Genomic DNA, 15,743 nt, shown 5'->3' on the forward strand with positions numbered 1-15,743 from the left:
ATCCTAGTCATGTTAACAACACCATCCTAGTCATATTAACAACACCATCCTAGTCATGTTAACAACACCATCCTAGTCATGTTAACAACACCATCCTAGTCATGTTAACAACACCATCCTAGTCATATTAACAACACCATCCTAGTCATATTAACAACACCATCCTAGTCATATTAACAACACCATCCTAGTCATAGTAACAACACCATCCTAGTCATGTTAACAACACCATCCTAGTCATATTAACAACACCATCCTAGTCATATTAACAACACCATCCTAGTCGTATTAACAACACCATCCTAGTCATATTAACAACACCATCCTAGTCATGTTAACAACACCATCCTAGTCATATTAACAACACCATCATAGTCATATTAACAACACCATCCTAGTCATATTAACAACACCATCCTAGTCATATTAACAACACCATCCTAGTCATATTAACAACACCATCCTAGTCATGTTAACAACACCATCCTAGTCATATTAACAACACCATCCTAGTCATGTTAACAACACCATCCTAGTCATGTTAACAACACCATCCTAGTCATGTTAACAACACCATCCTAGTCATATTAACAACACCATCCTAGTCATATTAACAACACCATCCTAGTCATGTTAACAACACCATCCTAGTCATGTTAACAACACCATCTTAGTCGTATTAACAACACCATCCTAGTCGTATTAACAACACCATCCTAGTCGTATTAACAACACCATCCTAGTCATATTAACAACACCATCCTAGTCGTATTAACAACACCATCCTAGTCGTAATAACAACACCATCCTAGTCATATTAACAACACCATCCTAGTCGTATTAACAACACCATCCTAGTCATATTAACAACACCATCCTAGTCGTATTAACAACACCATCCTAGTCATATTAACAACACCATCCTAGTCGTATTAACAACACCATCATAGTCATATTAACAACACCATCCTAGTCATATTAACAACACCATCCTAGTCATGTTAACAACACCATCCTAGTCATAGTAACAACACTATCCTAGTCATGTTAACAACACCATCCTAGTCATATTAACAACACCATCCTAGTCATATTAACAACACCATCCTAGTCGTATTAACAACACCATCCTAGTCATGTTAACAACACCATCCTAGTCATTTTAACAACACCATCCTAGTCATGTTAACAACACCATCCTAGTCATGTTAACAACACCATCCTAGTCATGTTAACAACACCATCCTAGGCATGTTAACAACACCATCCTAGTCATATTAACAACACCATCCTAGTCGTATTAACAACACCATCCTAGTCATGTTAACAACACCATCCTAGTCATGTTAACAACACCATCCTAGTCATATTAACAACACCATCCTAGTCATGTTAACAACACCATCCTAGTCATGTTAACAACACCATCCTAGTCATATTAACAACCCATGCTTGTTGTTGCATATTAGATCTCTGTCACATGAAACCGCTCATATGTGCTGTGTGCTTTGGTGAAAACGGTGTTTTCTACTGCCTTGACAACGGTGTTTTCTACTGCTACTGCCTTGTCTGCATTGCTTCGTTAATAATGTGAAGAAATAATAGTTTATCAACTTTTGTGATGTGTTGCATCAGATTCATAGCTTTTTGACATGTTTTTATGTATCTTATGTCTACTGGTTGTATGAATATGGGCTCTATCGTCCCACAACTGTCCCAGAGTCTGTTTGGGTTATTTCTTTCTCCGCAAGCTGACCAATAGAATAGGTCAACTTTTCTACTACGGGGGACAGTAGATTGACATTGTCTAGTGATACTGCTGTTTGTTACTTGTCTTGTTGGCTGAGGAAAAATAAATGTAGACAGGCATTCTAACATCTTCATAGTGTGCATCAGAATTAGATCAAAAAAGGACAGCACATCATTGCATCCTCGACTTGCATGTTCTGTTAATATGAATTACCATGATCGAAATGGGATTTCTGTCATTCTGAGCATTGTGGGTAGACACCTTAATCAGGTAACGCACCAAATGCTAATAGGTCCGGTACATTTCTCAAATGTAAATGAATTTGCTGCTGGTCAAATGTCATGTTCCACAGTTTCCTAACTGAAACCCTGGTGTGTGTGTGTGTGTGAGTCCGCACATGTGCATGTGTGTGTGTGTGTGTGTGTGTGTGTGTGTGTGTGTGTGTGTGTGTGTGTGCGTGTGTGTTTGCGAACGTGCATAAGTGTGTGTGTGTCTTACCTCTGATATGCCTGAGGAGAGGTGGGTGGCGTTGAGAAGACCTGGGTGTGAGGGTGGTAAGGTGTTTTTTTCAAAGCCTGAATCAAATTCTGCCTGTACTCTGGATCTATACACCATAAGGACCCCTTCCCAATGCTCTGTAGAGAGAGAGAGAGAGAGAGAGAGAGAGAGAGAGAGAGAGAGAGAGAGAGAGAGAGAGAGAGAGAGAGAGAGCAATAGTGGAATGAACAGTTGTTTTTTCAGATTCACAATAACAAGACTCGCCATTGGCTATTGTGAGGTCAGTAAATGTGTTTACTTGCATATTATTGAACGGTAGAAGAGAACACAGAGAGACAGTCCCACAGAACACTGAACGGAGATCACATACCCTTTCTTTCCCTCCCTATACAGAAAACGCATGCACTATAATATATGAAATATATAACTTCAGCACACCATAGAATATGTATGTAAATATATTTCAAAATATATGTTAATTACATATATTTTTGCACCACATGTATCATGCTGAATTGTAATGTTGAGTCTATTGACCTCTTGGTATTAGGTTCCCAAAGTGGGGTTTGCATTCAAAATGAGGCTGCTACTAAGGATGCCTGCTACTTATGAAACAAATAAGATTAGCTATGTTTATCTCAAAAAGAGACATATGAACCTAGAACATATTTATCTTGAGCTGTCAATCACAATTTGAAATGTTCCTGAGCCCATTCCCCAGCCCACCTCCAACTGACAGAGCAGGCCTTGGAATTCTGAATGTTGGTCAGATGAAGATCAGCTCTCAGTGCCAAACATCTTCCTAATGGATAATAGCATTTTTTGAAATTATGTAATCATAACATTGATTTAAAATATGTTTTTGATCAGGTGGGTGACAGAGGAAGAAGATATTTTCTTCAATTGCCTGCAAGCAAGAGTTTTCACCGAGCTAACCAACACAGCTAGTTAACTAGCTAGCTTCTTTAGCTTGCCACTGCAACATGCAATGTGACAAAGGTAAGAATTGCTTTGGATTTTAAAGCTCTGAGTTAATATGTCATGTACATTGCATTCGGAAAGTATTCAGACCCCTTCACTTTTTTCACATTTTGTTACGTTACAGCCTTACTCTAAAATCAATTAAATGAAAAAAAATCCTCATCAATCTACACATAATAACCCATAATGACAAAGTGAAAACAGGTTTTTAGAAATGTTTAGCAAATTTATTACAAATAAAAAACATAAATACCTTATTTACATAAGTATTCAGACCCTTTACTCAGTACTTTGTTGAAGCATCTTTGTCAGCGATTACAACCTTGAGTCTTCTTGGGTATGACGCTATAAGCTTGGCACACCTGTATTTGGGGAGTTTATCCCATTCTTCTCTGCAGATCCTCTCAAGCTCTGTCAGGTTGGATGGGGAGTGTCGCTGCACAGCTATTTTCAGGTCTCTCCAGAGATGTTCGATTGTGTTCAAGTCCAGGCTCTGGCTTGGCCACCCAAGGACATTCAGACACTTTTCCCGAAGGTGAACCTTCATCCCAGTCTGAGGTCCTGAGCACTCTGGAACAGGTTTTCATCAAGGATCTCTCTGTACTTTTCTCTGTTCATCTTTCCCTCGATCCTGACTAGTCTCCCAGTCCCTGCCGCTGAAAAACATACCCACAGCATGATGCTGCCACCACCATGCTTCACCATAGGGATGGTATTGGCCAGGTGATGAGCGTTGCCTGGTTTCCTCCAGATGTGACGCTTGGCATTCAGGTAGAATGTTCAATCTGATTCTGAAAAAAATATTGTAATCACTGTTCTGCAACATATGCTTAACCAACTGAAGTATTTACTGTGATAGAGTTAAAGGATAATGTTTGTTTTTTTAAATGTTGTTTTATGTTCAAAATCTATAAAAACATGCCAAAATGCTAACAAAATTAGCCCTGGAGCATTATATAGTGCTATAAAACAGCACAAAAAGAAGTTTGGAGATTTGTATTACATATTTGAATAATCTAATGTTAGAATTAAACAATCAAGGCCTTTAAACACTTGTTGAGATTGTCCCGTTTTTTCAAGAATCCCTGAGCTCTAAAACAGCAACATTTTCTCTCAACCTAAAGACAAAACTTGTAAAAGATAATGAGATTAGCCAAAGAAAAAATCTCTCTGCCCCATGGGGGGCTTGTTCAAACCTTGCGGGAGGGTCCTACTATATACAGTTGAAGTCTGAAGTTTATATACACCTTAGCCAAATACATTTAAACTCAGTTTTTCACAATTCCTGACATTTAATCACAGTAAAAATTCCCTGTTTTAGGTCAGTTAGATCACCATTTCATTTTAAGAATGTGAAATGTCAGAATAATAGTAGAGAGAATGATTGATTTCAGCTTTTATTTCTTTCATCACATTCCCAGTGGGTCATAAGTTAACATACACTCAATTAGTACTTGGTACTTGCCAAAACTATAGTTTGGTAACAAGATATTTGTGGAGTGGTTGAAAAACGAGTTTTAATGACTCCAACCTAAGTGTATGTAAACTTCCGACTTCAACTCTAGCTCTAAACTGTATAGAGTTTTAAAAAACAAGCAGTGATGTAGCCAGTCAAAATGCTCTCAATGGTGCAACTGTAGAACTTTTTGAGGAGCTGAGAGCCCATGCCAAATCTTTTTAGCTTCCTGAGGGATAAGAGGCGTTGTCGTGCCTTCTTCACGACTGTGCTGATGTATGTGGACCACGATAGTTCCTTAGTGATGTGGACAGAGAGGAACTTGAAGCTCTCAACCTATTCCACAACAGCCTTGTAGATGCGGATGGGGACGTGCTCGGCCCTCTGTTTCCTCTAGTCCACGATCAGCTCCTTTTGTCTTGCTGACGTTGCTGAAGTATGTGTTTTACGGTCCCTATACGATATTGTCAGCAGTTTGCTACAGGGAGATTCATTATAACAGTGGTGCGTGGTATGGTGTCCTGTCAGAAAGGGCTCTGTGTTCTAGTTGGATCAATAGGCATGATCTTAGGTTCGGTGATATCTGACGGCCGCCGGGACCACAGTGACACAGCCCTGTGTGTGTCTGTGTGTGTGTGTTTGAGCGTGTGTGTGTGTGTTTGAGCGTGTATGTGTGTGCGAGTGTGTGTGTGCTTGTATGCCTGCGTGCGTGCGAGAGAGAGAAATTGAAAAAAAGATAGATTGTGATAGAAAACAAGGTGAGTGTGAGAGTGTGAGCGCCTCGCCCCTGTGAACTGGAGCGTCCAGTCTGCACAGAGGAACTGTTGTGATATCAGGTGCTGAACACAGAGATCTGATGTGTTAGAGACGCTAACAGGCAGCGCTAGGTGGCTAACTGCTAATACTTCCTCTGCTCTCTAGTCTCCAGGGCTACAGAGAGGTGCCGTACTCTAGCTGACTCTGTAGAATAAGACATTTCACTGCTCCTAGCCAGTGTATCTTCCATTTGAAAGGTAAAGGATTTGTACCACCACTAGCTAGGTAAACACTAGGATTGTGTTATATGATGTTCATTCCCTGGCCACAGCTGGATTCACTGAGTGGACAAAAAATTAAGAACGCCGGCTCTTTCCATGACATAAATAGACTGACCAGGTGAATCCAGGTGAAAGCTATGATCCCTTATTGTAACTTGTTAAATTCACTTCAATCAGTGTAGATGAAGGGGAGGAGACAGGTTAAAGAATGATTTTTATGCCTTGAGACAATTGCGACATGGATTGTGTATGTGTACCATTCAGAGGGTGAATGGGCAAGACAAAATATTTAAGTGCCTTTGAACAGGGTATGGTAGTAGGTGCCAGGGGCACCGGTTTGTGTCAAGAACTGCAACGCTGCTGGGTTGTTCACGCTCAACAGTTTCCCGTGTCTCTCTTTCTCCCTCTCTTTCTCCTCTCTCTATATAGACACACATCAAATATATAGACACATATCAAATATATAGACACATATCAAACATATAGACACATATCAAACATATAGACACATATCAAATATATAGACACATATCAAATATATAGACACATATCAAACATATAGACACATATCAAACATATAGACACATATCAAACATATAGACACATATCAAATGTATAGACACATATCAAACATATAGACACATGTCGAACATATAGACACATATCAAACATATAGACACATATCAAATGTATAGACACATATCAAACATATAGACACATATCAAACATATAGACACATATCAAACATATAGACACATATCAAATGTATAGACACATATCAAACATATAGACACATATCAAACATATAGACACATATCAAACATATAGACATACAGAGCCTTCAGAAAGTATTCACACTCCTCGACTTTTTCCACATTTTCTTTGAACTGCCTGAATAAAAATTTTTTTTTAAATTGAGATGTTTGGTCACTGGCCTACACACAATACCTCATAATGTCTAAGTGGAATTATGTTGAAAAGGCTAAAATGTCTTGAGTCAATAAGTATTCACCCTAAATAAGTTCAGGAGTAAAGATTTGCTTAACAAGTCGCATAATAAGTTGCATGGACTCACTCTTTGTGCAGTAATAGTGTTTAACATGATATTTGAATGACTACCTCATCTTTGTTCCTCACACGAGCAGTGGATTTCATACACAGATTCATCCTCTAAGATTTTCCAATGCCTCACAATGCCTATTGGTAGATGGGAGAGAAAAAAAAAGCACACATTGAATATCCCTTGGAGCATGGCGAAGTTATTAATAACACTTTGGATGGTGTATCAACACACCGAGTCACTACAAAGATACAGACGTCCTACCTAACTGAGTTACCGGAGAGGAAGGAAACCACTCAGGGATTTCACCATGATGCCAATGGTGAATTTAAAACAGTTAGAGTTTAATGGCTGTGGTAGGCGAAAACTGAGGATGGATCAAAATCATAGTAGTTACTCCACAATACTAACCTAAATGACAGAGTGAAAATGAGGAAGCCTGTACAGAATAAACATATTCCAAATCATGCAAAAAATGTGGCAAAGCAATCAACTTTTTGTCCTGAATACAAAGTGTTATATTTGTGGCAAATCCAATACAACACATTACAGAGTTCCACTCTCCATATTTTCAAGCATAGTGGTGGCTGCATCATGTTATGAGTATGCTTGTAATCGTTAAGGACTGGGGAGTTTTTCAGGAAAAAAAAGAAACGTAATGGAGCTAAGCACAGGCAAAATCCTAGATGAAAACCTGGTTCAGTCTGCTTTCCACCAGACACTGGGAGATTAATTCACCTTTCAGCAGGACAATAACAAAAACACAAGGCCAAATATACACTAGAGTTGCTTACCAAGAAGACAGCGAATGTTCCTGAGTGGCCAAAGCCCCATATACTACCTACCACTGCGACCTGTATGCTCTCATTGGCTGGCCCTCACTACATATCCGTCGCCAAACCCACTGGCTCCAGGTCATCTATAAGTCTTTGCTAGGTAATGCCCCACCTTATCTCAGCTCACTGGTCACCATAGCAATACCCACCCGTAGCATGCGCTCCAGCAGGTATATTGCACTGGTCATCCCCAAAGCCAACACTTTCTTTGGCCGCCTTTCCTTCCAGTTCTCTGCTGCCAATAACTGGAACGCATTGCAAAAATCTCTGAAGCTGGAGTCTTATATCTCCCTCACTAACTATAAGCATCAGCTGTCAGAGCAGCTTACCGATCACAGTACTTGTACACAGCCAATCTGTAAATAGCACACCCAACTACCTCTTCCCCATATTGTTACTTATCTTCTTGCTCTTTTGCACCCCAGTATCACTACTTGCACATCATCATCTGCATATCTATCACTCCAGTATTAATGCTAAATTGTAATTATTTTTCACCTCTAGGGCCTATTTATTGCCTACCTCCCTACTCTTCTACATTTGCACACACTGTACATAGATTTTTCTATTTTTATTTTCTATTGTGTTATTGACTGTATGTTGTTGTTTGTGTCGCACTGCTTTGCTTTATCTTGGCCAGGTCGCAGTTGTAAATGAGAACTTGTTCTCAACTGGCCTACCTGGTTACATAAAGGTGAAAAAAATAAAATTAAAATAAGGGCAACCATGGCATCCGTGATAGAGAGGGAGAAGCGTCCGTCCATGTATATGGGTAAGATAGTCTAGCTAGCCACATTTTTTGATATTACACGTTTCTAATTTTGTCAGAAAGTCGTTTTCATTTGAAGTTAAAGCATACTGTTAGCTAGCTAGCAAGTTAGCTTGGGTGCTTGACTGCTGTTGTTAAGTCAGAATGCTCAGATCAACCCTACTCTTCGGCCAGAGCATCCAGTGTACGCTCCAAGAGTGAAACGCTCTGAATTTACGAACAGACAATCTGAGTTTCTAAAAGCCCAGAGCCTACTCTGGCACTCCTGATTGAATTCACACACCGTAGTATAAACCAGCCTTTAGTCTTAAACTCTTTGGTTGTTTAGTACATGGCCTCAGATGTGAATCCTTAAAGAGATGGGTGGGGCTTTAGAGGGTGTGAACGATGCTGAATGGGTGTAGACAAAGAAGAGGTCTCCAGTAGGTTTACCAAAACATTCAAGGGCCATTTTCTCAAAAGTGAGGTTAGAAGTTTATCAATTTTCAAAGCCAAATTACTTTGTCATTGTTCCTCAACTGTAGTGTATGACACACTATTTGCTAGCTCAGAGTCTCTACTTTTATCCAATGTAAAGAAACACATTTTCTAATTTTGCAACATAAGACCGAATCGAGCCGGTCGGTCACATACTGTATGCACTCCTTGAGTGACAGGGGGCGGGACTAGGTCTATGTGGAAAGTGGCATGGAGAGAGAGTGGAGAGAGATGACTCAAGTAGTAAACTATAAAAATTAACATTACATACAGCGTATCTCATTTAACAAACCAAACATTCAAATAACGTTAAAGGACAAGTTAAAACCCAAACCGGTTCGTGCATCAATACTTGTATTTAGTAGAATAAGGTATACCGCCCAGCCCTAGATCATAGAGGATCTACAATAGAGGACAATCTAGACAAGTCATGCTCCAAGACACCCCTCTCTGCCTCGAAACAGGAGGTTATGGGTGTATATGACATGTGTCTCTGACTACAAACACACACACACACACACACACACACACACACACACACACACACACACACACACACACACACACACACACACACACACACACACTGTTATTCTCAAAAAGAAAACATTCTACATTTGTCACACAGATGCAGCCACTGAAAAACTTTACTGTGGGGTCAATTCAACTGTCTTTACAGTTGAAAAATAAATCAACTCAGAATGAAGACAGTGTAAAGCATTGTGATTCACTCCCGCATGCCCAGAAAACACTTTGAGGTGTTCCCTTTGGGCCCCCGCTGCCAGGATCAACAGTGGAAATATCACTGAGATCTCCACTCTCACTAGCAATATGTAAACACATCACCCCATCTCTAATTCAACTCTTCTCCTCCCTCCCTGGTTGGATGAATGCAACTACATGGCTCCCTTCCACCTCCATCTCTCTCGCTTTCTGACAGCGCATTCATCCCATGATCAAGAGAACACAAAGAATGGTGCTTACTGTGGGTATTCCCTGCTCTCCTTCCCTCTCTCTCTCCCTCGCTGTCTCTCAACCTCTCTCTCTCCCTCGCTGTCTCTCAATCTCAACTCAATCTGCCTCTCTCTCTCTCTCCCTCTCTGTCTTTCTCTCTCTCTCCGTCTTTCCCTCTCTCTCCCTCTCTCCCTCTGTCTCTCTCTCTCTCTCTCCCTCTCCGTCTTTCCCTCTCTCTCTCTCTCTCCATCTATCCCTCTCTCCCTCTCTCCCTCTCTGTCTTTCCCTCTCTCTCTCTCCCTCTCTCCATCTATCCCTCTCTCCCTTTCCCTCCCTATCTCTCTCTCTCTCTCTCTCTCCGTCTTTCCCTCTCTCTTTTTCTCTCCTTTTCCGTCTTTCCCTCTCTCTCCGTCTCTCTCTCCCTCCTTCTCCGTCTTTCCCTCTCTCCGTCCCTCCCTCCCTCCCTCCCTCCCTCCCTCTATAAAACGAGGTCTACAAACCACTGGAGTGAAGGGCTTTTCTAGTGTACCATGAACTCCACTGGCCTCTGAGTCACAACACACAGAGAACAGACAGGGATGTCTGAACTGTGTGTGTGTGTGTTTGTGTGTGTGTGCGTGTGTGCGTGTGTGTGTGCACTATGAGAAGGCTGACTGATTGCAGGGCATTGTTGTTGTGATGACAATGACGTATTGTAGTTAATGTTAGTGACATGAATAGCTGTCAGTAGATGTGTTGTAGTTATCGGTAGTGACCTGAATAGCTGTCAGTAGATGTGTTGTAGTTATCGGTAGTGACCTGAATAGCTGTCAGTAGATGTGTTGTAGTTATCGGTAGTGACCTGAATAGCTGTCAGTAGATGTGTTGTAGTTATTGGTAGTGACCTGAATAGCTGTCAGTAGATGTGTTGTAGTTATCGGTAGTGACCTGAATAGCTGTCAGTAGATGTGTTGTAGTTATCGGTAGTGACCTGAATAGCTGTCAGTAGATGTGTTGTAGTTATCGGTAGTGACCTGAATAGCTGTCAGTAGATGTGTTGTAGTTATCGGTAGTGACCTGAATAGCTGTCAGTAGATGTGTTGTAGTTATCGGTAGTGACCTGAATAGCTGTCAGTAGATGTGTTGTAGTTATCGGTAGTGACCTGAATAGCTGTCAGTAGATGTGTTGTAGTTATCGGTAGTGACCTGAATAGCTGTCAGTAGATGTGTTGTAGTTATCGGTAGTGACCTGAATAGCTGTCAATAGTTGTATTGTAGTTATCGGTAGTGACCTGAATAAAAAAAATAATAATCTTGAATTTGAGCTTAAAAACAACCAACCTGAAGCTATTAATGTACCTAGTAAGCTAACATAGCTATCTGTCAGGTACTTAGCTAGCTACAGTATTAATGTACCTAGTAAGCTAACATAGCTAGCTGTCAGGTACTTAGCTAGCTACAGTTACCCATTACTAGCTAGCTAGTTTTATAGTTTGGTCAATTATTCTAATACATTTCAGAATTCCCAAACATGTATTCATCTAGCTAAGTTTTATTTGCTCCTCATTACAAGACTAAGCCATTTTGCCAATGCTAAAATCAAGCTAGCTTCATACTTATTGTCTGATATGCAGAAAATGTAGCTTTGTTGATTACATTTTACACTTCGCAGGACTGAGAGAGACCATGAACTGAGGACTTAGGGTAGGGAGCTAGGGGTAGGGAGCTAGGGGTAGGGCGCTGGGGGTAGGGTCACGGGGTAGGGACTAGGGGTAGGGTCTAGGGGTAGGTGTTAGGGGTAGGGACTAGGGGTAGGGGTTAGGGGTGGTCTCTAGGGGTAGGGGTTAGGGGTAAGGACTAGGGGTAAGTGTAAGCGCCTATTAAAGGGTAGGGACTAGGGGTAGGGTCTAGGGGTAGGGTTTAGGGGTAGGTGTTAGGGGTAGGGACTAGGGGTAGGTATTAAGGGTAGGGAGTAGGGACTAGGGGTAGGGACTAGGGGTAGGGTTTAGGGGTAGGGACTAGGGGTAGGGTTTAGGGGTAGGGACTAGGGGTAGGGAGTAGGGGTAGGTATTAGGGGTAGGGATTAGGGACTAGGGGTAGGGACTAGGGGTAGGGTTTAGGGTAGGGACAAAGGGGTAGGAGGTAGGGTTTAGGGGTATGGTTTAGGGGTAGCTATTAGGGGTAGGGACTAGGGGTAAGGACTAGGGGTAAAGGTTAGGGGTAGGGACTAGGGGTAGGGATTAGGGGTAAACCATAGGGATTATGGGCAGGGACTAGGGGTAGGGATTAGGGGTAGGGACTAGTGATTAGGGGTAAAGATTAGGGGTTAGGAGTAGGGACTAAATGTAGGGATTAGAGGTAGGGCCTAGGGATTAGGGGTAGGGATCACAGGCTGACTACACCGCTCGCGTCGCGTGCGCGAGCGTTGCAAAATATATTTAGAAATCTATATTATTCAATTATTGCACCCACACTGCTCAATCGCGCCTACGAGTGTCTGCGTTGCCAACAGCTAAAATAGAAGTCAGTTCTATTTGTGAAGCAGATCGCGCAGCAAATGCTGCCTCTCCCATCTCCTCATTGGTTTATAGAAGTAGGTACCCATGTGCCATCTCCTCATTGGTTATACCCACGTGGGTGACTGAAAGACAAACGAGGTCAGTGGCGGTAATGCACCTAATTTATGAAAGTTGCCAATCGCAGTATAAAGTCAAGAGAAGAAAAAGCATGGAAGGAGGAGAGATGACTAGAAACAATTTGGTTGACCATTTTTATGTGTGGATTAATTGTTGGAGTAGAGGACCTTGTGCATTTCAGATAAAATAACAACTCAATGTTTATATCCCAGGACAAATTAGCTAGCAACAGCAAGCTAGCAAAATAGGTCAAATTAGCTAGCAAGTGGAAGCTAGCTAGCTAAATTGCCATAAATGTCGACCTGTCTCCAAATTAATGTAATTGGTTCAGAGTTTTTTTAAATATTTTAACCTGCGTGTCGTGATTGCATTTGGTGGGGGGGACAAAATAAATGTATGCATGATGGCGCACGATGGCGCACAGCTGGTTTGGGTTCCGTGTTAGGGGTAGGGACTAGGGGTAGGGACTAGGGGTAGGGGTTAGGGGTAGGGACTAGGGGTTAGGGGTAGGGACTAGGGGTAGGGGTTAGGGGTAGGGACTAGGGGTAGGGGTTAGGGGTAGGGACTAGGGGTAGGGGTAGGGATTAGGGGTAGGGACTAGGGGTAGGGGTTAGGGGTAGGGACTAGGGGTAGGGGTTAGGGGTAGGGACTAGGGGTAGGGGTAGGGGTTAGGGGTAGGGACTAGGGGTAGGGGTTAGGGGTAGGGACTAGGGGTAGGGGTAGGGATTAGGGGTAGGGGTTAGGGGTAGGGACTAGGGGTAGGGGTTAGGGGTAGGGACTAGGGGTAGGGGTAGGGATTAGGGGTAGGGGTTAGGGGTAGGGACTAGGGGTAGGGTTAGGGGTAGGGACTAGGGGTAGGGACTAGGGGTTAGGGGTTAGGGGTAGGGACTAGGGGTTAGGGGTTAGGGGTAGGGACTAGGGGTAGGGGTTAGGGGTAGGGACTAGGGGTAGGGGTTAGGGGTAGGGACTAGGGGTAGGGACTAGGGGTAGGGGTTAGGGGTAGGGACTAGGGGTAGGGGTTAGGGGTAGGGACTAGGGGTAGGGGTTAGGGGTAGGGACTAGGGGTAGGGGTTAGGGGTAGGGACTAGGGGTAGGGGTTAGGGGTAGGGACTAGGGGTAGGGGTTAGGGGTAGGGACTAGGGGTAGGGGTTAGGGGTAGGGACTAGGGGTAGGGGTTAGGGGTAGGGACTAGGGGTAGGGGTAGGGATTAGGGGTAGGGACTAGGGGTAGGGGTTAGGGGTAGGGACTAGGGGTAGGGGTTAGGGGTAGGGACTAGGGGTAGGGGTAGGGGTTAGGGGTAGGGACTAGGGGTAGGGGTTAGGGGTAGGGACTAGGGGTAGGGGTAGGGATTAGGGGTAGGGGTTAGGGGTAGGGACTAGGGGTAGGGGTTAGGGGTAGGGACTAGGGGTAGGGGTAGGGATTAGGGGTAGGGGTTAGGGGTAGGGACTAGGGGTAGAGGTTAGGGGTAGGGACTAGGGGTAGGGACTAGGGGTTAGGGGTTAGGGGTAGGGACTAGGGGTTAGGGGTTAGGGGTAGGGACTAGGGGTAGGGGTTAGGGGTAGGGACTAGGGGTAGGGGTTAGGGGTAGGGACTAGGGGTAGGGACTAGGGGTAGGGGTTAGGGGTAGGGACTAGGGGTAGGGGTTAGGGGTAGGGACTAGGGGTAGGGGTTAGGGGTAGGGACTAGGGGTAGGGGTTAGGGGTAGGGACTAGGGGTAGGGGTTAGGGGTAGGGACTAGGGGTAGGGGTTAGGGGTAGGGACTAGGGGTTAGGGGTAGGGATTAGGGGTAGGGGTTAGGGGTAGGGACTAGGGGTAGGGGTTAGGGGTAGGGACTAGGGGTTAGGGGTAGGGATTAGGGGTAGGGACTAGGGGTAGGGACTAGGGGTAGAGGTTAGGGGTAGAGACTAGGGGTTAGGGGTAGGGATTAGGGATAGGGACTAGGGGTAGGGACTAGGGGTAGAGGTTAGGGGTAGGGACTAGGGGTTAGGGGTAGGGATTAGGGGTAGGGACTAGGGGTAGGGACTAGGGGTAGGGGTTAGGGGTAGGGACTAGGGGTTAGGGGTAGGGATTAGGGGTAGGGACTAGGGGTAGGGACTAGGGGTAGGGGTTAGGGGTAGAGACTAGGGGTTAGGGGTAGGGATTAGGGATAGGGACTAGGGGTAGGGACTAGGGGTAGAGGTTAGGGGTAGGGACTAGGGGTAGAGGTTAGGGGTAGGGACTAGGGGTTAGGGGTAAGGATTAGGGGTAGGGACTAGGGGTAGGGACTAGGGGTAGAGGTTAGGGGTAGGAGCTGGAGGCATGTGGACGGGGATGGGGCAGAGTGCAAGTCTGGAGGACAGGGGCCTGGAAGCAGAGGGACAGGAGGCTGGAAGCAGAGGGACAGGGGGCTGGGAGCAGAGGGTCAAAGGGCTAGAAGCAGAGGGACCATGGTGGGGACTGGGGGCAGAGGATTCATGGTGGGTACTGGGGGCAGAGAAAGGGCAGGGCTGGGATAGTGGCAGGCAGAGGGTCCATGGTGGGGACTGGGGGCAGAGGATTCATGGTGGGGACTGGGGGCAGAGAAAGGACAGGGCTGGTATAGTGGCCGGCAGAGGGACCATGGTGGGGACTGGGGGCAGAGGATTCATGGTGGGGACTGGGGGCAGAGGATTCATGGTGGGGACTGGGGGCAGAGGATTCATGGTGGGGACTGGGGGCAGAGGGTCCATGGTGGGGACTGGGGGCAGAGCGAACACAGGGTCAACCTGCCTACCCTGACCTGCTGCTGGATTAGTAACATCAGAATAACCCCAATGACCTCTCTGATAATACGCCCACTATGAGAGAGAGAGAGTAGAGGCACAGAGAGAGAGTAGAGATAAACAGAGAGAGAGTAGAGATAAACAGAGAGAGAGTAGAGGAACAGAGAGAGAGTAGAGATAAACAGAGAGAGAGTAGAGATAAACAGAGAGAGAGTAGAGATAAACAGAGAGAGAGTAGAGATAAACAGAGAGAGAGTAGAGGAACAGAGAGAGAGTAGAGATAAACAGAGAGAGAGTAGAGGAACAGAGAGAGAGTAGAGATAAACAGAGAGAGAGTAGAGGAACAGAGAGAGAGTAGAGATAAACAGAGAGAGAGTAGAGGAACAGAGAGAGAGTAGAGGAACAGAGAGAGAGTAGAGGAACAGAGAGAGAGTAGAGGAACAGAGAGAGAGTAGAGGAACAGAGAGAGAGTAGAGGAACAGAGAAAGAGTAGAGGAACAGAGAGAGATGGGGAAAGCAGGGGATGATGGAAGAAGGTGGGGAGAGGGAGCCAGAGAGACAGAGAGAGT

The 15,743-nt window shown here is 44.4% G+C and overlaps 1 protein-coding gene across 2 annotated transcripts in view; it reads right to left on the reverse strand.

The window, feature by feature from the left end:
* LOC115161953 (forkhead box protein N3-like) overlaps positions 1–15,743 on the reverse strand; it is a 187,894-nt gene that overhangs the window by 92,801 nt on the left and 79,350 nt on the right. For both annotated transcript variants that reach the window (XM_029712809.1, XM_029712808.1), the window contains exon 3: positions 2,249–2,385. In XM_029712809.1, coding sequence (XP_029568669.1) covers positions 2,249–2,385 — 137 coding nt within the window. The remainder of the gene's footprint in view (positions 1–2,248; positions 2,386–15,743) is intronic.

The sequence above is a fragment of the Salmo trutta genome, chromosome 25 (genome assembly GCF_901001165.1).
Source record: "Salmo trutta chromosome 25, fSalTru1.1, whole genome shotgun sequence".
NCBI lineage: Eukaryota > Metazoa > Chordata > Actinopteri > Salmoniformes > Salmonidae > Salmo > Salmo trutta.